Source organism: Schistosoma mansoni, chromosome 1, assembly GCF_000237925.1.
Source record: "Schistosoma mansoni strain Puerto Rico chromosome 1, complete genome".
In the NCBI taxonomy this organism is placed as follows: Eukaryota; Metazoa; Platyhelminthes; class Trematoda; order Strigeidida; family Schistosomatidae; genus Schistosoma; species Schistosoma mansoni.
The window spans coordinates 46,886,308-46,912,710 of NC_031495.1; the positions used below are offsets into that span (position 1 = coordinate 46,886,308).

At 34.5% G+C, this 26,403-nt stretch overlaps 2 protein-coding genes across 2 annotated transcripts in view; one reads left to right on the forward strand and one right to left on the reverse strand.

Moving 5' to 3' along the window:
* Nucleotides 1-1,346: 1,346 nt before the first annotated feature.
* Smp_148060 (hypothetical protein) lies at nt 1,347-1,842 on the forward strand. Its single transcript, XM_018794622.1, has 2 exons — nt 1,347-1,535; nt 1,571-1,842. Exons 1-2 carry the CDS (start codon nt 1,351-1,353, stop codon nt 1,827-1,829), a joined length of 444 nt encoding a protein of 147 aa, XP_018649015.1. The 5' UTR covers nt 1,347-1,350; the 3' UTR covers nt 1,830-1,842.
* The window catches only part of Smp_148070 (hypothetical protein), a gene marked incomplete at its 5' end in the record, with an annotated part of 26,272 nt that continues 1,456 nt past the window's right edge, over nt 1,588-26,403 (reverse strand). Inside the window, 13 exons of the mRNA XM_018794623.1 lie at nt 1,588-2,113; nt 5,220-5,376; nt 8,448-8,658; nt 12,911-13,037; nt 16,802-16,910; nt 18,147-18,297; nt 18,470-18,679; nt 19,220-19,296; nt 21,488-21,628; nt 22,333-22,487; nt 22,529-22,625; nt 25,137-25,437; nt 25,497-25,554. Of these exons, the coding sequence (XP_018649016.1) occupies nt 1,851-2,113; nt 5,220-5,376; nt 8,448-8,658; nt 12,911-13,037; nt 16,802-16,910; nt 18,147-18,297; nt 18,470-18,679; nt 19,220-19,296; nt 21,488-21,628; nt 22,333-22,487; nt 22,529-22,625; nt 25,137-25,437; nt 25,497-25,554 (2,057 nt within the window). The 3' untranslated portion in view covers nt 1,588-1,850. The remainder of the gene's footprint in view (nt 2,114-5,219; nt 5,377-8,447; nt 8,659-12,910; nt 13,038-16,801; nt 16,911-18,146; nt 18,298-18,469; nt 18,680-19,219; nt 19,297-21,487; nt 21,629-22,332; nt 22,488-22,528; nt 22,626-25,136; nt 25,438-25,496; nt 25,555-26,403) is intronic.

The following is a 26,403-nucleotide window of genomic DNA, read 5'->3' on the forward strand; positions in this document are numbered from 1 at the left end:
TACCGTTCTCGCAGTTCGAAAAAGGCTATTGTTATTCATTAATAAGGTGACTTCCCCTATATATAAAAAACCACTAGTTGCAGTTTGCTATTACCAATGTCGTACTTGATACTGTACATGTTAGGTCTTCCCAAATCGTCTGTACTACCCAACTTGTTTTATTAGGTAATCGTTAATCCAGAAAGCTTTTAGTTGCGCTTAAAACTCTGGATCACGACTCCCTTGATATTTAGTCAGACAGAATTTCCTTTATGTTATATTTTATCCCTTCGATGATATTCACTTATTTTGCAAGGCTACTAATAAAGTCGACCAGATGGAGACCAGCACTATCCGGCCCCTAAAGCCCAAGAAAAAAAATTAGTGTAGCAACGTATTGTCTATTAGTTTCCAGTTACTGTTATCGCTTTATGAAGTCTTTGCTCTCCTGATTGGTATCGGATTTTCAGCCCAAAATGCTTTTTATACAAACATGTAAGTTTATATAGTACAGAGACCGATTCCATTTAATTCTTCGCCGCTTGTAAGGAGTCCCTTTAGATTGCCGAATGGTGCTCCTACTTTTCTAGGTAGTGTGTAAGTCATCCTCTGGTATGTCACGACGTAGAATTTATCATGAATACTTATCACTCCAAATTGGCGCACATACCTCAACCATCTGGGTGGATTGGAATTTTGTAGCCTCACCAACCTACAATACATTTTGCACAGCAACTTAACCTTATCCTCAATACTTCGTAACCGGACTTACAATGCTGACTAACACTGAGAAAAGCAGAAACATGCAGATCAAAACACTAGATCGGCATATTAATTTATTGACTGTTGGTCCAATCTGCGTCCAAATGAGTAAGCTTCTTGATCAGGGTCTGCCCAATCAGCACAATTTATAGTTAGAGGTTGTATTTCAAAACCGATTGTAGTGATGCAATTGCATTTACTCCATATTTTACAAATTTGTTATGCCATCCCATGAATTTTCTCGTGAGTTATTCTTTATTATTTTTGAGATGAAATTCTTACTTCTAGTTTTCTGTTGCCACTCATATATGCTCCTAATCTTGGCAACTTGGAGTGATACACATTTGTGACAAGTCCTATGTAGTTATTGACTGAATTTGACTAAACTTTACTATAGTTTCGAGACGACTCAATTTTATTTGGGCATGAATATCTAGTGATAAGCCACAAAATATACAGTAGTCAAGCGTGATCTATTATGAAAACTTAATTATCGAATAGTTCTGTGTTCACGGGTGCGATCCCAAAGTTTATTATTATGTAGTGGTAATTATATTGCATCTTAGCTTACAATCGTCTTACAGATTTTATAACATGATTCCCTAGGTAATGCAGTGTACCAGGTTGGTCCCAAGTTCTTTAATTTCTTCCAACAAATCACAATCAATACGAACTATCAATGTAGCAATGGGACCTTTAATGTTTCGCCAGAAAATTGCATATAAGACAAGATACCACTGGATGTTAGACTTAAAAAAGAGCAAAGCTCGTGCGAAATACCCTTGGATTCCCAGGTACGGCATCTTAACTGCTAAATTTTAGTTTTCAGAGAACCAACAACATGCATGGAAATATATGGTCAAAAAATTATTTCTCCTGAAACACACTTGGATTTTATTGTACCTAATGACTTAGATAAATGTGAACTAAAACCTTACGTTTCATGGCGATCAAAGCTGGTTGAGGAAGGACCACTAACAGCTGAAGTTTTATTTAATAACAGATATTCACAAAAAATAACTGAAATGTTTAAAAATGGTGCAAGTAATGAAGAAATTATGGAGTACTTGAAGAACACGAATTGTTAATAATAAATAACTGAAAAAATATTATCTTGTTGATTTGAACTGTATCACATTTTGTAGCTTTGCTGACTTAAAATCGGTCCTAAGTTGAATGAAGTTCATCAACAAATCTCGTGGCATTCCTGACTGCAAATAGTCTTGAACAACTTGTTGTACGTTTTCTGGCTTAATTAGCATGAGATTCATCAGCTTAAACAGTACATCAAAAACAACATTAACAGTTGGACTCTCAAAATGCTTTGCGATTTCTCGGTAGGCAGTTACATCTTGCATCGCAACAAATCCACCTAAAAACAAAAATAAATGACAATTTAGTTCACAACTTGTATACAATAACATCTATTTTAGAGCAGTAACTGTAAAATAAACTACCGTAAATGAATAAGTATGGGAGTAATATGTCTTTTTGCAGAGGTGATTCACTCTGTTATGTTTGGATATTCCATAAACTTGACAAATTAGCGTAATTTAGGTTGTCTAATATTTCCTGGCACCACGGTCAGATGTTCAAAGGCTAAATATAAAGTACCGAACAATGTACCTCTAAATAAGCTACTCAGTTACACCTGGTAATAGCTGTAATTCATGGTAAGCGTTGTACTGATGTTCGATTACATTTAAGGTTCTGTAAACTGCTGGATTTTTGAGAAGTACAGACCTGAGTTAATTTGCTGCACGAACTAACCTTGGAAACTTCAAAAATTCTCATGTAAAACTAAACATATAGTGCTTGTATATAACAAACATATGTGCGGTTCTCGCCTTTTCTGGAAAATAAACTTAACAAACTTCGTCATCAGTTAGATCGATCACGTTTTGTGGATTTATTAAATTCCTTGATATGTATATTACAGCAGATTAAAGTCACTAACTTCTGGTCTTAGCCATGTTGGTAGATTCAGAATACTTGGTTGGGGTCCGCGCGACTACTGTAACCAGTGGTTGGAGATGCTGCGTGGCATGGCTCAGAATCGATCACAATGTCATAGATGTAGGCAATCTTTATCTGCCCGTAAACGATGAGATTAAAATTGCTTTATACCTTTTTTCTCTCTGTGTATCATATCCTTATATGCATTTTTTTGACATATTACTATCACTGAAGTAACTACTTCTGTGAATCTGGTGTTCATCTTGTTGTGCTAATGAGGTGTGGCAACTTGGACCAACGCATATATGTGCCTGGTCCTACGTTGTAGCTGAATGACTGACAGCAGAGATCTCAACAGACAAAATCTTACAGCATATGATTCTAAACATTTAAGAATTACATAACCTGAGCCATAGTTTATGTCTCTACACACTCTAGAAGTCGTAATGTATCAGCTACTTCAAGTCTGGTCAACTAATAAATGTATTGACGAATATTTCGTAGAATTGATAATGTGAAACAAAATTAAGGATACACTGTAGATAAAATTTATTCCAAAGAAGGAACGTGTAACTGTTCTAATTAACCATCCTCTATGATTCGTCCTCCCTCTTGTAATTTGATACACATCGCGTAGCCACACTCAATATCTGTTTAACTGAGAAATTGAAAACAGAGTTATCATATTTCAGGATATACCTTCGCCTGTAGCTCTTCTGGAGTTACTGCCAGTCCCAAGCTTAGACAAGGGAGAAGGGTTGGGTACGGGGTCAACAACCCTATCCCATGCAAAACAACCTTGCTAAGAAACGCTAACCAGAATAAACAAGTTAAACACTTGAACACTGCTTTCAGAGTTGACCGATTTTCACTCAGAATTATGACGCCTCGTGGTGAAAGTCGAGATTCTCCGGAAGTTACGATATCAACGCCCCTTTTGACAACCAGAACAACAATTACTATAGGTACATGGAATGTCCGGATAATGGGGGAGACTGGGGGGGGGGCAGTCAAATAGTTACGGAAATGAGGAAATACAACTTGGCGGTTCTCCGAATCAGCAAAACCCACAGGACCAATGCTGGATAGAAAGGGATAGATTCAAAATAGATGCTTCTGTAGTCTGGGGAAAATGCTCCACACACTCAGGGAGTTGCACTGATACTATCCAAAGAGGTACGTAAAACACTTATAGGATGGGAACCTTATGGATTCAGAATCATCAAAGCATCTCTCAAAACAAAGGAGGAAATCACAACGAGTGTTATTCAATGTCATGCACTCACCAATTACAGCAAGGACGACGATAAAGATCAATCTCATGGAAGGCTTCAGTCGATTATAGTGAAGTGCCCACAAAATTCAAGAAATGAAGATGAAGACAGCAATTAACAACAGCCGAACAAAAGCAGAGCGAATCAAGGCACTCGATAGTGTGGATATGAGAAACTTATAGAACCTTCTTCGATACTTCGAAGTGAGCAGCTGAGAAAATCGTCAGCAACATGTGGAATTCATACGACGGACTACACTGCAAAGTCATGCACGGAAGACAGCTGATAGACACATTCCAAGTGAGAACCGGAGTCAGACAAGGCTGATTACTCTCACTCTTTATTTTTCTGGTGGTTGGCTGGATGATGAAGACCCCTACATCTGACGGGGAGCACGCAATACAATAAACAGCCTGCATGCAACTAAACGGTTTGTACTTCGCTGATGACCTACCCATTCTATTCCATACACCCCAACCAATGCAGGTCATGACCACCAATGTAGCAGAAGCATCTGCATTAGTAGGCCTCAACATAACCAAGATCCTTAAATACAACATGGAGAACATCAACTCAATCACACTTGATGGAGAATCTCCGGAAGAGGTGGAAACGTTCACGTACCTGAGGAGGGCAGCACCATCGATGAACAAGGAGGATCAGATGCAGACCTAAGGGCGAGGATTGGCAAAGCGATGGCAACATTCCCACAGTTGAAGTACATGTGGAACTACAGCATAACTTCATAGCTTGACATTTTCTGAAGAGGAAGAAATCGTACATATGGGACTAAGCTTTAACACTTGGTTTCAATCCGATTACATTCTGTCAACATTTTCATACATAAGGTTTTTTGAAACCATGAACTATGTACTCCAATTTAAAAAATCAACCTCCATCTCACCAAGTTTTGAACTTCATTTGTTCTGAAAAATTCTTTTTTTATGCACTGACGAAGTTATTAGACCCGAGTAAAATATACAGTGGACTCCTTATTCTTTAAAAGGTTAATGGTTTGTTACATCACACTTTGATTTACGTGAGACCTTTACTCAGATGGTGGGAAAATTTATGACAGGGATGAGTTGACTTCTTTTTACAACCAGTGAGTCGTTACTATAAAGATTTACGTGTCTTTTTGATCGCTCCACATGAAATCAATAGCTCTGATACACGAAACTAACTCATTGAGTTTTTCAAATTAATTTCGAAGAGAAAAAGAATTCTATAGTAAGAATAAATACTTACCTGTGTCAGAGAAGGTAAAGTTGTAAAAATGATCTACCAATGTGCGATTTAGTTTCATTCCAAATTCATGTAAAAATGTTTTTAAATTTTGACCATCTAGATGTTGATGGGTTTCACGGTTGATGTGGGTTATGAAACCAACCACATGTTGACATGCCTAGCATGCAGTCAAGAAAAATAACATTTAGCAACAACTCACAGTATTTCATACTGATACAAGGGTCCGTAAAAAATTTGCGTTACACAAACGAAGTGATAACATTATGGTGAAATAGGGAAAAATCGTACAATCAGTAGATAGATGAACAAGTGTAGCATTTAATAAAAAATACTCAGATAATTAAAGTAACCTACTGACGAAGTCAGTAAGCTGTACATTCACATATACAGTTGTTTGATAAATGTAAGTCTATAGAGGGATGAAAAAAAATCGAATTATGAAGCTATCCGAGATTTCAAATACCAAAAGATGGTTGCGTAGTGATCAATAGGTTGAAGAAGAACAGGACGAAAATAATCTATGGATCAGAAACATAAGAGGTAATTTTCGACTTAACAGATAATAATAATTGAACAATAATCATGGAAAATTGTTAGAGGATAGTAGTAACCGATTACGGTTTAAAAAATTAGGAAATAAAACCAAAACACTGGAAAAGGAAATTGGAGCCAAGAAAGGGTGAGAGGTTGGTTGCATCATTTTTGCAAGCAGAAATTGGACTACAATTGGTGGATCCCCAACGCCTCAGCATTACATAGGTTTTTGATTTGAACTCCTGTCAACCAAATTCCTTTCAACTGCATGGATTGTTTTAAAAGACGCCTCCTCTAGAGAGACATAACCAGGGTTGATCAGGTGTTCCTATATTGAGCAAGTGGTAGCTTTCCATTCCCCTTTTAAAAACTACGACGGGTAATGTTCTGAGATGTGTTTAGAAAGTGTTTGCTTTGGGTGCCCAGTGTAACTTGCCTTGCAAGAGCCAGTAAGGTTATAGATGCACATCGATATGGCCTAAAGCGGGAGTTTATCCTTAACACATCCGTGAATGGTAGAGCGGCTTGAAAAAGCAATACGAAGCTTGGCTGAATAGGTTTTATTCAGGGATTTCGGAGACCGTTTATCCAAAATTTCGGAAACTACATATCCCCTAAATTCGATATTAATAAAAATTTTTTTTAGAACCGTCGAAGACTTTTCAGGATGTTGTCTTAATATTAAGTTTCTAGCAACGAATCTATGTGGATAGCTATTTCTAATGAGTATCTGTCGAAGTTGAAGTAGTTCGTTATCTAATGTACTATGATGGTATATTCGCCTAGCCCTCGAGGATAAGGAGCGAATTAAATTTCTCTTTCTGCTTAATGGAACTGAACTATAGAAACTAGTATGTTGACCATTCGAGGTCGGTTTTCTACATATAGATTTTCGTAAGGAACTATATGGCCTTTTTTCAACAAGACAACAGAAAAAATGAGGTTCTGCGTTAACCTTTGCTTTTAGTGTGAATTTAGTTGAGTGATGACAATTACTGAATTGATTCAAGATTTCATTGAAGCCCATATCTTCTCCACCAATTCTTTTCCCAGTCATATCTGACAAAGTTTCAATCCACTGAGTCGCACCATCTCTAGGACCTCGAAAATAGAGTAGTGATGGGACGAACAGATACCAGTTCCACACACCTTTCTTTAATACTATGGCACCATGTCATAAACTAGCCGCCTTTTTCAAAGCGTTCTAGCGCCATCGAGAAACATGTGGTGCGGGAGTTGCAGGGATGATGTTCGTAAAATATATCCAAGCCTTCAAAGTGAGTTTCTTAACATGATGGCATCAACTGAATTACCGTCACCGCACCCGAAAATACATTACCCAACATCGGGATTACTAAAAAATGGTCTTATATCTGTTATATCTCGAACTTAGATTCTTAGTATGTCACGTAATACTTGAGCACTCAATCGCTAGAACCCTCCCGAGTAGCAAAATGAGAAGACAGAAGACTAGTAAGTAGGAATGTCATTCCCAAAAAACAGTGTCAAATATAGTACAAAAATGTCATGTATTTATATTTTTTGGCTGAAAGTAAATCATCATTTCGGATAGCCAATAGGCACATAGGGGGTCCTTCATATTCAACCAATAGGGGAGCTACACGTCGACATTCTACAATGTTCCACTAGCGGTGACTGGATGGAATGTCTTCGGCTCTTTCTGGGCTTCTCGAGGCTTCCTTGAGTTTGCCGACGAGCGATCCTAACAATATCCAATGTGAGGAACACTTTAAAGACAACGATCATCAGATATCCCCATCTAAGAGGAGCCAGGTTTGATAAACATAGAGCAGAGCCGTTCTTACCGATGTCCTTTATATACGACATCCTACAGTTAAACTAACACAGCAACTCCAAAGATAGTCCAGATTAACATAACGTGCTGTGATTTCCACTATACATAGACAGCGGAGAGGTGTTAGTGTGCAGCGCCTTCAGGATGTCTGTAAACTTACCGTGCACACACTACCACAAAAGATAATTCCAGACCAGTCTTGTTCAACAAATCGAAGGCGGCCCTGATAATAACAAATATGATTCTGAACCTTCAATAAGTATTCTGGGATGCGGTAGAAGGCGATGTTATGAATACAGTAGGATCCGGAAATAAATATTTTTTAACGAGCATGAAGTATGACTCAAACTAAAAAATTATCCTCCAACCTTTACCATATAAAGAAGGACCTTTAGTTAAACACCAGCAAACGACTTAGAGAGCTGAAGCTACATCTACAGTAATGGCTGGAAATATTTAATATCATCTCAATCCTACAACGAGCAAACTAAGGAGACTCGTAGATTACTCTAGATTTGCCCCTGAGGATGAATGGGGATACAGGAGTGGATAAGTCTTCAGACTTTTTTTAACCGTAGATGGTGCAAAACAAGCAACGATGACCCCCAAATGATTAAATGATGCAATTTTAGTCTGTAAATAAACACAAAATAACAATGTCCTATTTCTGTGAAAAGATACAGGTCATTACAGCACACTTCTTTCAGATATGTTCCCAAACTGATGTTGATGACAAAGTAATTTTTAATAAAGCGTATTTCGATCATATTTGGTGAGTCAAATACTCATTTTTCAGCAGAAAAAGTTAAAACAGCAAAAAACTTAGTTAAACATTACTTAGAATAATTCATAAATAAACCACTAGGCAGAAAACTTACAAGTGATGGTGGATTACCAGCAATTATTCCTGAGTTAGCATTTATATCTGGGCGAAAATCAGTTTTTCGCTGTTCACTGGACAATAAATATTGAACACGAGAGATAGCCAGATTTAGACACTTTTCTAGACCAGTACAGAATTTACCTTCCAAATCTTGTTTCAATTCGTTACGTTTGACAGAGATTTCACTTGCATATGATGGGTTCGTACTAAAATATACATAATATTAATGGCATTTAATCTTTCAAGTGGTCTAATGTAAAAATTAAGCATAAATACTCTGTTCCAAGGAAATTGTCATTGTACAACATAACACGTAAAGGATATTAACAAGACACACTACTACTACTACTACTAATAATAATAATAATAATGATAATAACAATAATAGTAATAATAATAATAATAGTAATAATAATAATAATAGTAATAATAATAATAATAGTAATAATAATAATAATAGTAATAATAATAATAATAATAGAGATCGTGAACAGACCAGTGTTAGACCACCACTGAAAACCTGGAAGCGGTGGACTGCCGTTTCGTCCTAGTATAGGAATCCTCAGTGGTATGCACCCACGATCCTGCACACAGGATCCGAACTCAGGGTCTTTGGTCTCGCGTGAGAACGCCTAATCTCTGGACCAATGGGCCTGAATCCAAAAGTGTTGATGTCTAACTTCATTTACTCACTAGTGACTAGTTTCGAAAGGTCACCCTCGGAGTTCTAGTGAAAAGCCATGACAAGTGGTGTTCGACTCTGTCAGGTGCAAGACAGTTACCCATCGACGACAATGGGAGATGGTCGAAGTTAGACATTAACACTGTTGGATGTCGGCTCAGTAGTCTAAAGGTTAGGCGTTTGCGCGTGAGGTCGAAGGTCCTAGGTTCGAGTTCTGCATGCGGAATCGTGAATGCACACTGATGAGGAGTCTCATACTAAGACAGAACGACCGTCCAGTGCCTCCAGGTTTTCAATGGTGGTCTAACATTGGTCGGTTCATAATCTCAACTAAACTCAACAACTTCCCCCACCCTATGCTGATAATAGTAATAATGTCTTTATCCAGTATTATATGTTTAGTACAATGAGGAATTCTCAGTATAAAATAACTCAACAAGTTCCCCTTACTCCTCGCACATCACGAAAATGCAATTGATGGCTACATACATATACGTATGAAACAAGTAAATAAATTAACTAGAATTAAAATAAGAATCTAGAAAACTTTGGACTAGCAACATGTTCATGAATATGAACTTTTGATTAGGTCACTTTGCACAACTTGTGATTGCCGGTTAGCTTTAGTATCTTAAGTCAACAAACATCTACTTCCTTAAAGTATAGAATAAAATCCCTTATAGACTAATTGTCATATATATATTTATTTATCATATGAAAAATTTAGTGCTTTTATGAAAGCTGTAGCTAGTTTTGCTCATTAACGTTTTGATTTCTAAAAAAACTATTTTCTAAACAAAAAAATTAAAAATATCAAGAAAATGTATCATATCATCAAAGAACTTCAACACAGTCCAACATTATAAGCAAAGACGGATGATGGCTAACAGTAGGATCCAGGACCGATCAATCGCAGTCCTAAACATTAATTAGAAGATTCGAACAAACAATACAAAATGAATCTATACAGTCCAAAAAATTATTAGAACATTATTATTTGAGAAACTTCGACAGTGTTATGTCCCTGGGACCGAAAAAAAATATATTCTGTGTACTTTATCACTGTGCTGGGTTTCATTTTCATATCTTCAATGATAATTTTATTTGAATAAACGAAGTCGGTTTTCACTAACGAAATAATAAAATTGCTGCTTGTTTTACTATGAATTCGATAGTGGTGTATATTAATATTAACGGGTTGGACAACTAATATAATCGCTTAAAAACAATCATTTTGTCTTTTAGATGACTGATCATATCACTTAGAAGCAACTCCGTTAGGATCCATTCTAGGGTTACTGCTGGGCTTAGCAGCAGCATGACGTAGAAAACGACTTTGCTAAACAACACTAACCAGAAAAATTCATTTTACCCACTTATACTCTGTCCTGGGAGTTAAAGGGTCTTTATTTAGAAGAGATACAATGCCTCATGATGAAAGCCGAAATCCTTCGGAAATCACGAGACCGATGCTCCTTGTGACAAACAAAGCAACAATTAATATCAGTACACGGAATGTTCGCACACTGTGGAAGACCGGAAAGGCTAGTCAAACAGCTGTGAAAATGAGAAGATAGAACATGGCGATGCGTGGATTAAGTGAAACCCAGTGCACGCAAGGTGTGCATTAAATAATAGCCTCGGGATAGGTGATGTTGTATTCTGGCTATGAAGAGGAAAATTCCTCGCATATGAAAGGAATTTCATTGATGCTCTGCAAAGAAGCGTGAAAAGTGCTAGTAGGATGGGAATCTCATGATTCTAGAATCATCAAAGCATCCTTCAAAATAGAGAGGGAAGATGTACCAAAGAGAGATTTGAGTAAGTGTGAGAACTACAGGGACATCACACTACTATCGGTACCAGGAAAAGTTTTCAACAGTGTTGCTGAATTGGATGAAATATTCAGTAGACGACCAGCTTTGAGATCAACAAGCCGGATTCCGTAAAGATCAGTCGTGAATACAATGGACAGCCTGCATACAACTAAACAACTTTGACTTCACAGATGGCCTAGCCCCCGATCCCATACACAGCAAAAATGCGGGTGGATACGGCCAGTGTAGAACCAGTAGGTCTCAATGTATACAAGAGGACAAAAATGATCCTAAAATTTAACATAGAGCACCAACCAAACTGAACTTGTTGGAGATCTCGGACAGGTGGAAACTAACGTACTTGGGAAGAATTACTGATAAACAGGGGAATCTGATGCAGACGTGAAAGCATGAATTGGCAGAGCAATGGAAGCATTCCTTCAATTGTAAAACATATTGAAATGACGATCAGCTTTCTCTCCTATACCAATCGAACACTAATTCCCCTTAGACGAATTTCTACACTAGATACCTTGCAAGTGTATATTCTACAGGATTTCAACACAATTTGGGTCAAGAACACGTGACTACTCTGATTAAAACAAGGGTATATTTACACGCCAACAACCGACAATAATAATAACAAGGGTGGGAAAATATATAACACATCTAATACCTGTCAGACCATCCTACAAGTTTGATTAGACAAACAAACGATCACCATTTTCCTCGCCCACACATCAAAATGGAACTCAAAACAACTGTCACAAAACACCAAAGTCAGAAATTCCAATACAAACGTTAGAAATATTACTGTACGGAGCTGAAACGTAGAGAACCACTATAACCATCATCAGAAAAGTACAGGTATTTATGCACAATTGTCTAAGCAACATACTCAAGATCCGTTCGTCGGATACCATCAGCAACAACCTATTGTGACAGAGAACAAACCAACTTCCGGATGAAGAGGAAATTAGGAAATGGATAGGATATGCATTGCAGAAATCATCAAACTGCATCACGAGGTTGGTCCTTACTTGGAATTCTTAAGGCAGAAGGGAAAAGAAGGACCCAAGAACACATTGCGTCAGGAATCGGTGGCAGACATCAAAGAAATGAACAGCAACTGGGAACAACTAGAAAGGAGAGCCTAGGATAGAGTTAGTTAGGGAACCGTGGTCGTAGGCCTACGCCCTTATGAGGGGCAAATGGAGTAAGTAATTACGTAATAGTTTCGAGTTTCTTTTTAGTCAATTAATCCTTGTCTCTGGTTCATTAAAGATTTTAAAGGCTTTTATTGTTCCAGTCGTCTGTTCAAAATAAATCATTCAAATTAGTAAAACAGTATCAGGATGCCACTGAATTTAAGATAGTGGACTATGCAAATTTTGAATGACATTTATCTATACTATAGTACTAGTCTGTATTAACTGAAATAATATTCGAGTTTTGGAGATCACAATATCCTGACAATGAGAATATTACGTCAAAATTGACTTCGTAGTAAATCGCATCTTAAACAATACACAACTGAGCGTTAAATTGAGAGCTGATCTAATCAAGTCAAAATAATACTGGGAGATAAAAATATCAAATCCTTCAAATATTTTCATCCATAAATGTAATATATTGGTGAACAGAATTTCTAAGTATGATACAAAGTTTTTCGTATATTTGTGTCGTGGCAAGTAACGGAATTCAGAATGCACATTTTTTCCCATAGCAATACATTTTCTCGAGATGTTCACAAGCCAATAGCAATTGATCAATTGTAATCTCAAATATCAACAACAAGAAAATATAAATATTTACAAATCATTTAAACAATCATAGAAAAAGATAAGTTATCAGGCCATAGTCAATTAAAAAGACTCATACTTTCGAAAACTGAATTTATGTACTTTAGGTGTTTTTAGAAACTATAGTGGGACAAAAAATTATTCAGAAAATACTCACATAATCATTGGTAAAATGGATTCATCAATTGTTTTCTCAAAAAAGTGAAAAATGGATGTGGCTTCATGAATTATTGAGAAGAAGACTAGGTTTGGATTGCTACTTCGAGGATCGGCTATATTCAAACCTGATATTACAAAGCGTAAAATCTATTCAAATATTATGTGCAAACAAGTATATGAAAATATGACCAATTTATACAAACTTGAGTACCTTACCTAACGATCAGTATAGGGCTGTGGAGGTTGTTGAGTTTTTATTGAGATGATGAACTCGATCAGTGTTGGATCATCATTTAAAATCTGGAAGTACTTGACGGTCGTTTCGTCATTACTTAAAATGATTCATTTAACAAGTCCTTTTATAGACTACTGAAAAGAATGACTTAGATTGCTTCTAATCTAAGTTATATTCTAACTACCACTTTCTATTATCTCTGATAACAGTCGGTTAGGTGTAATGTACTATATTATGGATAACTGCCTCAGCATTTACAGTTATTTGTATCACTCTACTGCTTTTAAGAAACCCACATTGACACCGTAATACCTAAGGTTTAAAGGCTTTTATTCACTACAAAAAAACCCTTGATAACATATACTTCCATTTGTATTGCAAGTAGAATTGAAGATGTCTAACTAAAAAGCGAAATACTAGTACCAATAAAAGGCAGTGCACACGTAATTACTGAAATGGGAATTTTTGGAAACTATTCATTCTTAACTAAGTTTTCATCACAGATTTAGGCAAGCTGTGAAAGCATCAAAAATAGTTAGCACTAAGAAGCTGTTTTACCCTCAACAAAGTCTGTACACTGCTCTATACAGAACCTAATCCACGAAATTTCAGACTTCGTAATTAGAATGATATCTACGAACCAATTAAATGAAGTTCGATTGTTAACATTTCAAAATTCATTCAATCATACTTGAAGTGGGGTAGATATCATCCATAACATTGAATGATAGTCATCATGTAATACTGTGAATTAATTGAAGTTGAGTTTTTTTCATCTGATAACAGTCCGTAATCAAAACTGATTTTGAACACTGATATGAAAATCCTTAGGAAGTTTTTTTATTATGAGGTTTGTAAAAGATTCAGCTAAAAACAAAAGTGAACATTTTGTTTTATTCCAATTTTTTCATTCATTCTATATGAACCATACTTATTACGTTTAATTTCTTATTGTCAATGATATAATTATTTAAAATCCCTTAATATATTTCTTTTAGCTATACTGACGAGGAGTGGCAACGTGGGTTGATATACATTTGTGATGCATTGTTGATGGGTGACTGAATAAGTGATCGAAAACACTCTATTTTCGATTCAAATGTATAGTAGTAATTGTTATTTTTACTATTTTATACTCCCTATTATAGTTTTAATTATTATTTATTGATTTAATATAATTCATAATGATATATTTGAAGATTTTTACAAATCTAAAAAGCAACAAAAGTGCTTTTAAAATATAATAAATTCACAGAATTTCTTCACTTTCCATCCTACAGAAAAACTGATAAGTTTAGTTAATGTAAAATTTGATTCTACATAGAAATCTTAATAAATGAACTATTCATCAGTGAAGACTATATTATTTATGATGGGGTTTTCTAATAGGTAATTAATTTGGTAGTTCCAGAATACTGGAGAATATGATTTTATTACGTAACATAGTAGACATTTATTGGAAGTATAGTGTTGGGAGCTCTTAAGAATACATCAATAAAGCCTCTAGAAGCTCAGAAAGGTTGAAAACACTTTGTCTGATCGGCACCGAATATAAACTTCCTAAAAACATCTAGAAAAATGTTATGTTTTGAGTGAATTGTTGTTCATAAACGCATAAATAAGCTTTCCTTTCGCACATAAATTAACATTGAAGTAACGCTCCTATCCTTACATAGTGCCTTTCGACAATGTTTAGTTCAAGTGGAGTAGTCTGAGGATAAAAAATCGTATAGGAAGTCACCAGCAATAGTTCGAGTAGCAGATATATCGTATAGGGAAATCATAAAGAAGTATTATTGAGTTAAACTCATTAAATTGTAGCCAATAGTTAAATGAAAAACGAAAAAATAATAACGAATAACGAACTTATTCATAATTGTTCATTTAGGTTAGAGAGGTAACTAAAGCTAACTATTGATTCCCTTCAAAAATAAGCGTTTACTTACTAAAACCCCAATAAAAATATTAATTCTAACCTCAATACAAACAACTTGATCCTCAATGATAGGTAGTTCATTCAACAACGATTCCTACTCACTGCCTTCTCGCGGTAGAAGTGTTGTTTACGAAATTGAGAAAACAAAAAGCGAATGTCCAGAGCTCTAACTGGGTTGTTAGATAGAGAGGATCCACCTAAGGGAGTTGGAAAACCCTGATTCCAAACCAATGGTGCACATGAGCTCCAGTATCCTGATAGAAAAAAATGGCGTGAAAACCTATTGTTGGTCACCGGCTGCCATGGGACTGCATCTCCTAATGTTGCTCCACTGCCTTGTGGATTAGACCTTTGGGTCAAAGGCTCGGAGTTTGGCTCCCTAGGAAAATCACCTGCTTCGGTTTGGGTATTGGAACAGTATTCCAGACCTCACAAATGAATGACGAAGTGTGGCGCATATATATCTGGTGCTTTCTTGAACCAATGTTTATATGTTTAAATAAATAATGTATGTAGCTGTAGAGAAAGTGACAAATTACAAATTCTTTTTTTCATTGTTTCTCCAACTTCATGTAAGATAAATTCATTTAGTATTGTTTGTTTGAATCTTCCGATCGATGTGTCAGGACTGCAACTGGTCAGTCTCTCAATAGGACGAAACGCGCCTCCTGGATTCCACTGCTAGCCACTATCCATCTCTTCATGTAAGATATTTTGATCAGTATCAGTGAAATCAGATTGTTTGATGCATGTAATGGAATTACATCTCATTTCTCTGACCAACTTTGTCTTTTTATAATACTATTTAGAATCGATAACGCACAAATTGCGGTTTGTGTGAAGTTAGTTTATAAAGTACGTCCAACATAAACATCCCAGTTTTACTTTTTTCAAAGAAAAATGTATAGCCTGTATTTTTATCTGTTTCTTGATAAAACTTACTTGTCACTCAATAAATTCAGTACTTGTTTTTCAAATATGGGAAGCAATATTTTTGTGTAACAAACTGCGTTCAGTTATCTATGCTACTGTGTAAACTATACGTCAATGAGAAGCTGTATTTCGTTTTACTGAGTAAATATCTAATGTTAAGGAAAATTGGTTCCAAATAATAGTCATTTGATGGGCCCACGTACTTGGTATTGAATCATTAGTGTCATTTGAATTTGAGCTTGATTCTATTAGCCAAAGTTTAAGCATCAAAGTAGTAGATTATAATCTCAAACAAAAAACGTGTTTTACATTCAAGTATTTAGATTTAAAAGTAGCGCTTAGAATTTGGTTCAGATATATTAATTATCGCGTTCCTCGAACTATGCTAAAGAATGATAAATTTCAGTTCCTCATTCCCTGAAAAATACATTGAAACCAATGAATAGTAAGTTGTATTTGGTTGTTAATTCTCTTACCGAAGTATATGAATGCAGAATTTAAGAGAGATTTGTTCAACGTCTAAATTATATGATAAACCTGTGAATTCCTGCTTTGTAATTTTGTTCTAATGAGATGACTGATTGATTTACATGAATTGATAACTATTAAACATGGATATTCAATTAATAACATTACTATATTATCGATAATATTCATGGCTTAGTATTCCAACGCCTAACTGTAAATCCAATTCTTGTATTATATAAATATATAAACTAAATAGTACAAAAATGTTAATTTTCGTATAAAAAAGAACAGATTCAGTTTTGATGCAATGAACTTACCGTGCAAACCTATAGTAACACCATAATCCACGTGTTCAACAATTAGATAGTGATACAAACAATTAAATATGAATTTGCCATTGTCTGGAATAGCAGTAGGTTGGGATAACTAGAGAGCAATTGAACAATATATATATGGTAGAACAATTAAGTAGATTAAAGAGTAGTGACTATAAAAGTTTTATTTTACACACTGGACTGTATTAAATGGAGTACTATGGTAACTAATTAACTTGGAATTTTATTTATTTAAATACTAGTGTTGAATACAAACCAGTGTACAACCTCAATATTCATTAACATAAGAGGGCTTATGCTGATTGGTTGATGAGTGGCTTCACTATGCATTTACGGATAAATCGAATAGATTTTAATATTTATATTTTCAGTTAAGTATTTCACATAAAATGTTAAGAACCATTTCTACTCTCACCTAATCTTCATTTAATAAAATACCGTCAGAAACTCAATATTCAAGGGCTCTTATCAATCGGTTTCTCACCATATATATAGAAGCAATCATTAATCAGTATTTACTTTCCAAAAATGTTATACAGACACGTTTACAGAAGTTTAGGGAAAAATGTTAAAAAATAAAACAATAGGTAATCTCATCGTTTTCAGAATAATGAATAGTTTAGATCGTTTGTTTACAACCACAACATACATAAATAATCAAAATACATGCAATGACTTTAATAATAATTTTAGGATTGGCTTTATTACAAAAACTAAATATTCTACATCAATGATAAATAATGAATCAAACAGGAGAAAATATACTTTCCGATGATAATTCATTCACTTATAACAAATATGAAACCTAACACATGTTTTCTGGTCCCAACTTCAACACGTCAGCACAGCCATATGAGATTATCAAGACATATAGTAGTAGGATAACAGCAGCAGTAACAGCATCAATTATATTAGAAAAGGTAAAGCAAAGAGAACACAACTAAAGAACGAGTTTGAGGAATAAAATGAAGGTATTTTTAAACTAAGGATAAATGCATCTGAGCCATTGTAAACGATGAAAGATAGAGATGAACAGATGATTGTTTTCAAAACTAGTGTATAAGTGTAAATCCATTCAGAATGCCATATACTTTATTTGAGGTAAATAGTCTTCAGTTGTAAATAAATCTTCAACAAAAAGACTGCAGAAATATGATAAAACGAAAGAAAGCTTCTCACTATATGACAAAAGTATACTACGAAGGTTAGTATTTTAAGAAATTTTACCTATTTTTCTAACATACTACAAGCATTTATGATAAAGTTATTACTGTCTACATCTTAAGCATGTTTATTTTTAAAATGAGTTTAAGGTTCAGTATCTTACGAGCAAGCATCGTTTGGCAGCACGCCGAATATCTTCAATAATATTAACAGCGACTTCTTCGGATAACAAAGATATATCGTAGTCATTTTGTGATCGATCACCACCAGTGATATGAAACTTAGCTTGGAGGTCTCGACGAAGTTCAGCCAAGCTAAAAACAACAGAAGAGTTAATATTTATTGATATTACTGGAAATAAGTACATTATTCATCATAATGCAGATGAACACCTATGAATATTCACCGTACCATATCAGTAAGATTTTATTATTGAAAGCTAATCACTGATAAATTGTAAAGTGTATGAAAAACTTTGAAACCAACCCAGAAACATTTAGTGCACGTTTTTGATGCCTTTGACTTTGATAATAATGTTCAAGATGACCTGTTAAGCGTTCAGTTAACCAGTCAGATTCTCGTTTCATATAATCAACTAAATATGGAGCAAATAATTCCCGAAATAATTTGGACAGTTGCATTGGATCCGTAATTAAAGTCAACTCATTAGATAGCTCAACAACTAACTTTTCCACGCTGAAATTTGTAAAATAAATACATAAAACTATCAGAATTATATATATATATATATATATATATATATGAGTCAACTAATTACATTCATTCTTTTGAAAGTAGAGGACGGTAAAAAAAAGGTATAAAGAATAATGTTTAATTAACTAACCTAGTCAATGAGAACTGTGTATTTGATTAGATAGTAAGCAACAGATATACGTATTGAGCCTATATTTAAAAGCATTTATAATGGTATCGTCATAAATGAAATGATAAAAATATCTACTTAGAATTTACGATGGTTTTTAGTGTTAAATATCCTACACTTACAGGCTTAAAACTTACACAAATAAAAGAGATGATTAGCTCCGATTGTATTTTATATGCAGCAAACACTGAGGCCAATGAAATGTGCAATTTCATTTACCAACAATGAGTAAAAACAGTACTACTTTAAAACTATTGGGATTGAACTAAATCACTCTTATTCTATATAATATTGTAAATGGATACTAAGATTACTGAACAAGAATATGTGTAAAACTGCAATTATATGCTTACTTTCGATATTCATTGTACAAATTAGTTAAAAATGCCTGTGCATTCAACTCTTCCTTCATATGATTACTCAAGTATACCTAGGTTGGAACAAATTGAAAAATAAAACAAATTATATGCTTAGAAAGTTCTGTGAGGAGGAGAATAAGTATTAATTACGAAACTCTTGGAGCCATTTTCCACGTGTTTAGAATATCTTTTTACCGTGCATTTTTTAAACGATTGATTCATGGTAGTTTTATCTTCTCTCAATTACAAGCCTTTACTTGTCTCGTTGATAGTTGTTATTATCTTTTTCCATCCATAGATCATCGTTAATCAGTTATGAACCTATTATTTGCATAATAAATATCTCAGTTTTGTACATAATTTATAATTTACGCATTATGGTCCTGTATTTAAGGGTTTTAATCATACAGAACAACGTGATCTTTATGTCACTGATTGATAATTTGAGAAAACGGATTGAAATTTCGCGTGGGACGTTGGTCATTTTGACATATACAGTAAAGTGTTGGCAAACTTATTTAGCTAATATAAAGCAGTCATAAAAGGTAAAATTACATAGGATATGCATCAAACACACGGGTCAACTTTGCTTGTCAACTGTTATATACACAAGAGGTTTTTCTCCAAAACTATTGGATAGCAATACATTATATGTCGTCGACGTGTTGGTCATGTGAGGTAAAGTAGTGTTGAAATTACGCATTATTTTGTAATTAAGAGGCGCAAGGCAACCAGTGGATTTGTGCGCCCAAACTGGTCGGTGTAACTTGGTTGTGCTTAGGGCGTGCCAAACGATCATTTGATTGTGCTGTTCTGGTTGAATTGAGAATAAATTCGTAGTGAGTTGAGTGCAATATCAAGAGATTATTCTATCAAGTCACACGTTATAAACCTCAGTGGTCGTTGGGAGAGTAAAACTCTTGGTTAAGTTCGTCAACGTGCCAAGAATTAGTGGTTTCAGACCTCAAGTAACAAGATAAAAAATTGGTCACAAAGGTGTAAATGAGTTTTTTTTGCTTTTCCCTACAACTTCACGATACTAAATTATGCCTAACTGATTCCCAAACACCCTTGGATTCTCAGTGTTGAGAAGGATTTTTATCTGGAGATTTATTTACTTGATTGTTAACTGTTATGTTGAAGCGATTACGAGTTCCCTAATCTAAGAACGGGACAAAGACTCTGTGACCAAAGACCAATAAGCTCGCTGTTCTGACGCGTTACAGCCCCAGTAACTAGGGTGAGAAATCCAAATTCAAAGTGGGGAAAATACATTCTGCAAGCAGCCGAAAGCAAAAGTAATCACAACAGGCACAAATCAAACGCATATATACAGCATAAAATTGTCCTTAAGAAGCGTTACAAAATAGCATACTAAAACATACAACAAACCAATAGCGTTTAAGATCCTCCCGAGTGGTAAATACGACATGAAGGTGAAAATGAGCGCTTTCAGCGCGAAAACAGGAAATTCAATTTTTCAAAATAAAATTACAAAAATAAGGCATTCATCAAGTGAGTTCTGGGGATCTAACATCCCCAACATTAACATAAGCAGTTTCCATTGAAGCAACCAATGTAGGGCTATACGTTGTTAGATCTGTGTCTGTCAATTTTTAATGTAATACAAGAAATGCATCAAAAAGTTATACATAGAATCTTTCCCAATCTAGTTTGTAGAATGCTACTCGAATATACCCATGTTACCAAACCATGTAGTGTCTAATTCCATAGTTTATTAAATCTGTTAAGCCGAACAACCTAATGGAGTTGCAAAAATAGGGTTTTATGGTATGATCTTGAAGCCATTAAGCATTAAAACTATACAATCTATTGATAAAAGTAAACGAAAAAACACTTTATAAACCGATGGAAAATTACCTTTCACTGAAACACCGACATCTAGTTAGGAAAATTCGGATTTCGACCTTTATCAATAAAGGTCTAATCCAACAAGAAAAAAATTCGCTTACAGTATTCATGCGCATATCATTTATTTAGACATTAAGATATTTTCAATTAGAGCATCCGAACTGTAACGAGATATATGAAAAAAAACTGGTTAGTTATATAAACCAGTTACTCAGTACGTAGTATCAAGTCTTCAAACATCAGAGTTGGTCGGAAATTATTGAAAGAATGCTGAAAAGAAGTGATTAAATCAAACCACATAACAATGAAGTTCAAATTTAAACCGAGTTTCTGGAAGTATACTAACAACAATATGTTAGGTAATGTATTATTGTTATTTATTTGACTTACTTTTAATTTTGTTGTGAAAAGACTATGCATTAGCTGCATCAGGACTGAATCTGGTCTTAAGAATAAGGTCATTATTAGCTTTTCACTCGAAACCAAACACTTTGTAATATCTTTAAAACTAATCTTGTTGGGATTTATCGTCTATTAACAATAAAAAAAATGTATGAAAATTATAGTAAGAATAAATAAATGATTATTAGGTAATGACTATGGAACCATAACGTATAGAAAATAGACATTTCAATTGAAGGAATAAAAACAACTCAACTTTTCCTACTCAATATAAACCAGTTATAGAGATTGTATATTGACTGTTTCACACTGACGTTTTACTCAAAAATCATTTTAGAGAACCATTTGGCCTTATTTTCAGTAGAACGTAAAGGAGGTGAAATTTCAAGGTTGTCTGATCCCAGTATGAACTTTTTTTTCATTATCATTGCTACTACATTATTTCAGTCTCTTTTTCTATTCATCTTGTGAATTTCATCTCGTCCAGCTAATATGGTATGGGAACTTCGGGTAATGAACATTTATTCCAGACCATGATGATGACCAACTGGAACACAATGAAGTAAGCACAGTTGTGTTTTGAAGACATCTAATTCATCTTAAAAACGGGAAAGTAGCACTTTTCAACATTCTGATTACCTGTGAGAAACATCATACTGCTGATTCAACCCAGTACAGTTGATAATCCTAATTCCAGAAATTCGATAGTAAATGTACGGATCCTCAAGCTTTTTTGCCGAAATTTTGTCGAAACTACAAATTTTTAAGCTACGAACGTAAGCAGTCCAACAGAGAAACTGATGTTTCGAAAGGAGCATATAAAATAAATCTACCTTTACTGTTTCTTCGACCAAGATCTCAGCACATTGAGAGTAGTTTTTGGAAAGAAGAAGTACATCTGCTATGCTCTTCATTGTCTCAACATTGCCCGCAAGAAAGTTTGCTCTAAATCTTTCAAGTAAAGCTGTATCCAAGTGTTGGCAGGCGACTGAAATTCGTCACGTTAGAAAGTCAGTAAAAAGAACACACCTGTAACTCTTTGTTTTGCATTTAAGAAACGTTCATCATCCGGTAGCTCTAAGCACAACGAACTCAGATTTTTGAATCGAGTGGCGGCTTCAAGTAGCTAAGGAAGTAGGGTTAGAAAATCATTTAATAACTTTTCACATACGCTAAAACTTACAATGCATGAAATTTAAGCACCAAACAAGGTTTGAAGTTTAAACATGAGTACGAGTATTTAAAAAATGAATACCAGAAATTTCATTTTGTTACCGTATCTTTTACAGAAGAATAAAATTCACTTTCATTTAAGAGTGATAGTTATAATCACTTCTCTACTCATAAATAAATAATATATTTGTAATATCCCAATGAGTAGAAAAATTATGAATCACATTGACCAAAATGACATGACATTGATTTATTCAGACCTGTCTTTTGATTGATCGCACCTTATATTCATGTTGTTCCATTGTACTATTTAAACTTGGATTAATGTTAATTTGGTTATTTATTCTCCGAAGAAGTGGCTTACACTGAGTCACGAAACGCCAGGAAATCTAATTTTTCTACTCATTGGGGTATCACAAATATATTATTTATTTATAACAATCTACCCAATGTTCAATTAATTCAAAATTACCAAATCAAAACTTGGTGATGATACCTACACTCCTCTACTCAGTTTAGAAATGATGAACTGTTTCAATAGTTTAATTTTATGCAAGCGCTTGTCACGTAGATATTTCCCCTACTATCACCCCAAAACCCAATTAATACTTATTCGTGAGCACCTGGTTCTCTTCCCAAAATTAAACAAAGGATAGTCAGAAGAATATAAATTCATTATATTTATGTAAACTGTCGTTGAACATACACAGACTAACAATCTTAGTTAAGTAAAAACTGAAAAATACGAAAATACTAATTCCGAAATTAAGTGTCTGCAACGACTATTAAAACGGATTGAGATACAAGTTTGTACTGTCAGCGAAAAGTGGCAAATAAATGAAGTGTCGATTCTAGGACGATTAACACATACGATGAATAAGGTAGAACTTTATACAAAGCTATGAAACTTGAATAATGTAGTTTCACGATCAACTAGGAAATCTTTTTCAAGTTCATTACCAACGTGATACCACACAAAGCCTTTTGAGAGCCCTTGGTTGCAACAAGTATTTCTTACAATAAGCATGTGAACATTAATATTCAATCTATTTTTAAAGTGCACTGTGTAGCACGTGTCACGTGCAAAGCACAATTTTTACGACAGATTTATAAGGTAACTTTTACAATACGAAACGTTACTCAAAGCTTACATAATTGAATAAAAAACGTTGCTACCAACAAACGTGAATTTCTCTCTACTGAAGCGTCTATTGTTTTCAAGAGTAAATTGCAACTAGAAAATAAGTTAGTTTTATATCCCCACGTTTAAGCACTTCAGCAAGCAATTTTCTCTTTTATGTTTGAAAGACCAGTTGCAAGTACTCTAGAGATATTAAAAAGCAAGTTACTTTGATTTTTTTTTCCTAAGTTGAAGAAGCTTAAGGAGTTGATATCAGAATGAGCAGATGCATAGAGCGGTCAAAAATATAATAATATTTCTAGAGAGCTAGACGGTAGGACATAGGCAATAACGACTTAAAACTATATAACATACTAAAGTAAAACGGCTTCAACCGATACACACGATCGTGAAAAGATAACTTTAATCTAGTATTCACGGCCATAATTGAATATCTGGATCTATAACTATCTATACTACTTCTAAGTCCATTTTAAAGTACTATGAAAAAGCAATGACAGAATAAATCACCCATTCACTTTAAAGACTTCATACACGAATATAAGAAGTGAATAAAAGAAAACCACCGTTTCTCGAAAGTGCTCCATGGTTAACACACAGCACAAAAGAAAAAGTCGAAATCATCCTTGCAGGGTAACATATAATCTTATTTTATTGTATTAAAATGTTATTTGTGATACGAAGTTTTGAGCCTTCATAACAAAGGGAAATACGGTTCAGAATAGATGAGGTTCATTATACACAGTGTTTGCTAATAATTCGGCTAGAAACAATGAATAACCGAAAAGTTTATTTACCTGGTGATTTAGTGTTTACGTGAAGGAAATTAGTAGGAAGTTGATATGATCACACATCTGCATAGCATAGAAAGGGTGTATGTGAATTTAAAAGACAAAATACAATGTAAATATATATCTTACTTGAAAGAACATTTTATAAAATCGGTAATAACAAAAGTCTACAGGGTTAGAAACGAGTGGTTACATGGTGAAAGGACTCTAATGAGTAGAAATAAAATGAGTAAAGCTAGGTTAGCTAAGATCACTAATCTAGAAAATAAATATAATAGGTTGTAAGTAGCTGACGAGAACTAAACGAAATAAAATAGATTCAAGTCAAGCTTCTCAGACTTTTCCCACTCCTTTTAAAAGAAATAATTATTTGTACAACAAAGTACATTGAAGTAAGCTACTTTGATTGTATTTTAAGCATCTTAGATGGAGAAAACAGTGTATTCTGATTATTAGAAAATATAATAAACATATTTCTAGACCCCTAATGTAACAAAGCTTATTCTTCAGGTTATATCAAAAGGTAACTTACCTGGGCTTCATCTGATTGAGTGCTTACTACATTAGTGACACTTCCTCCTCCAAAACCCCAGAATTTATAAAATTCAAGTATCAAATCACGTGCCTCTTCAATTCGTTTTCTCGGCAAGTTTTTCCTTTCTAACTGGTCGCCTAAATGGACCAACTTTCCAGATACCATATGAACTTCAGTATCTAACTTGCAGAATTGCTGACTAAGATCAGTTAAATCCTTTTTTAGCCTTTCGATAGCAGAACGAAACGACCGCTCATCCTCTCGACATTTTACCTGTGTTGTGAAAGTTCGAAAAAACCTACATAATTATGTTAATATTTTCCATCACAAGTATTTGGAAGTTATATGCAGTGAAACTCATTCTTATTTTCACTTAGTCTAGCCCTTACTTTTCCTAATTCAAAAACGAATGATACTGCTAGAGATTACGATCTGTTACCACGTTAAAATGATAATTATCTAATTCACAAACCTTTTATGGTCTCAAAATACACAATAAGGTATATCTAAAATATTTAGCATAGGGACACAAAACGTTTTAAACAAACGAGTATACATTAGGAACGAGATGTAGGAAATATACAATGGACAAACAAATGAATGAGTGGAAAATGTAAAGTAAATGTACGATGGAGGTTGGAAGTATGACAGTAGATGGAAATATTTGCACAATCGCGGTCACGATTGAACCATATTACATAAAACTGAAAGAATTATCTTCTACTTCAACCCATAACTGATCACCAGAGAGAATAGTTTCCGAATGTTCAAAAGCCAAAACCAAATTGTTTGCGTCCGGAGTCTTGTTCAGCGCACTGTTATCAATTGCTAGAATTCTATACTAGAGCAGGTTATATCAGTAACTTCTGTTGATACACTTTTAATGAGGCTGGATTTTTACAGTACTACAAATTACGAGAACAAACACAGATCAACTAACCTCATATCCATACCGCTGAAGGTTACCTACTAATAACTTCAGATTTTGTTTGAGGAAGTGACAAACGTACAAGATATGTCAATATATATATATATATATATATATATATATATACTGGTTTCTGCCTACTAACTTTAACCATTAAAGTCTGACAGCAGTTGCTCTCAGGAATATCTTCAAAAGCTTAACATTTCGACAAGTTGAAAAATAGTCACAGCCTTAAGAGGGGTAATTGTCGTGAGGGCATATCATCTAGTGGTTTTTACAGTTGGTGGATGGCTCGCTTCTTTATGTATTGACTGGTATTATTTCATCTCTTCTATT

What these genes read in the sequence shown, in the direction of transcription:
- Smp_148060 (XM_018794622.1), top strand. Translation starts at nt 1,351, where the DNA reads ATGCAGTGTACCAGGTTGGTCCCAAGTTCTTTAATTTCTTCCAACAAA. An exon ending in AAATACCCTTGGATTCCCAG is followed by an intron (nt 1,536 to 1,570) that starts GTACGGCATCTT and finishes TTTAGTTTTCAG; the next exon opens with AGAACCAACAACATGCATGG.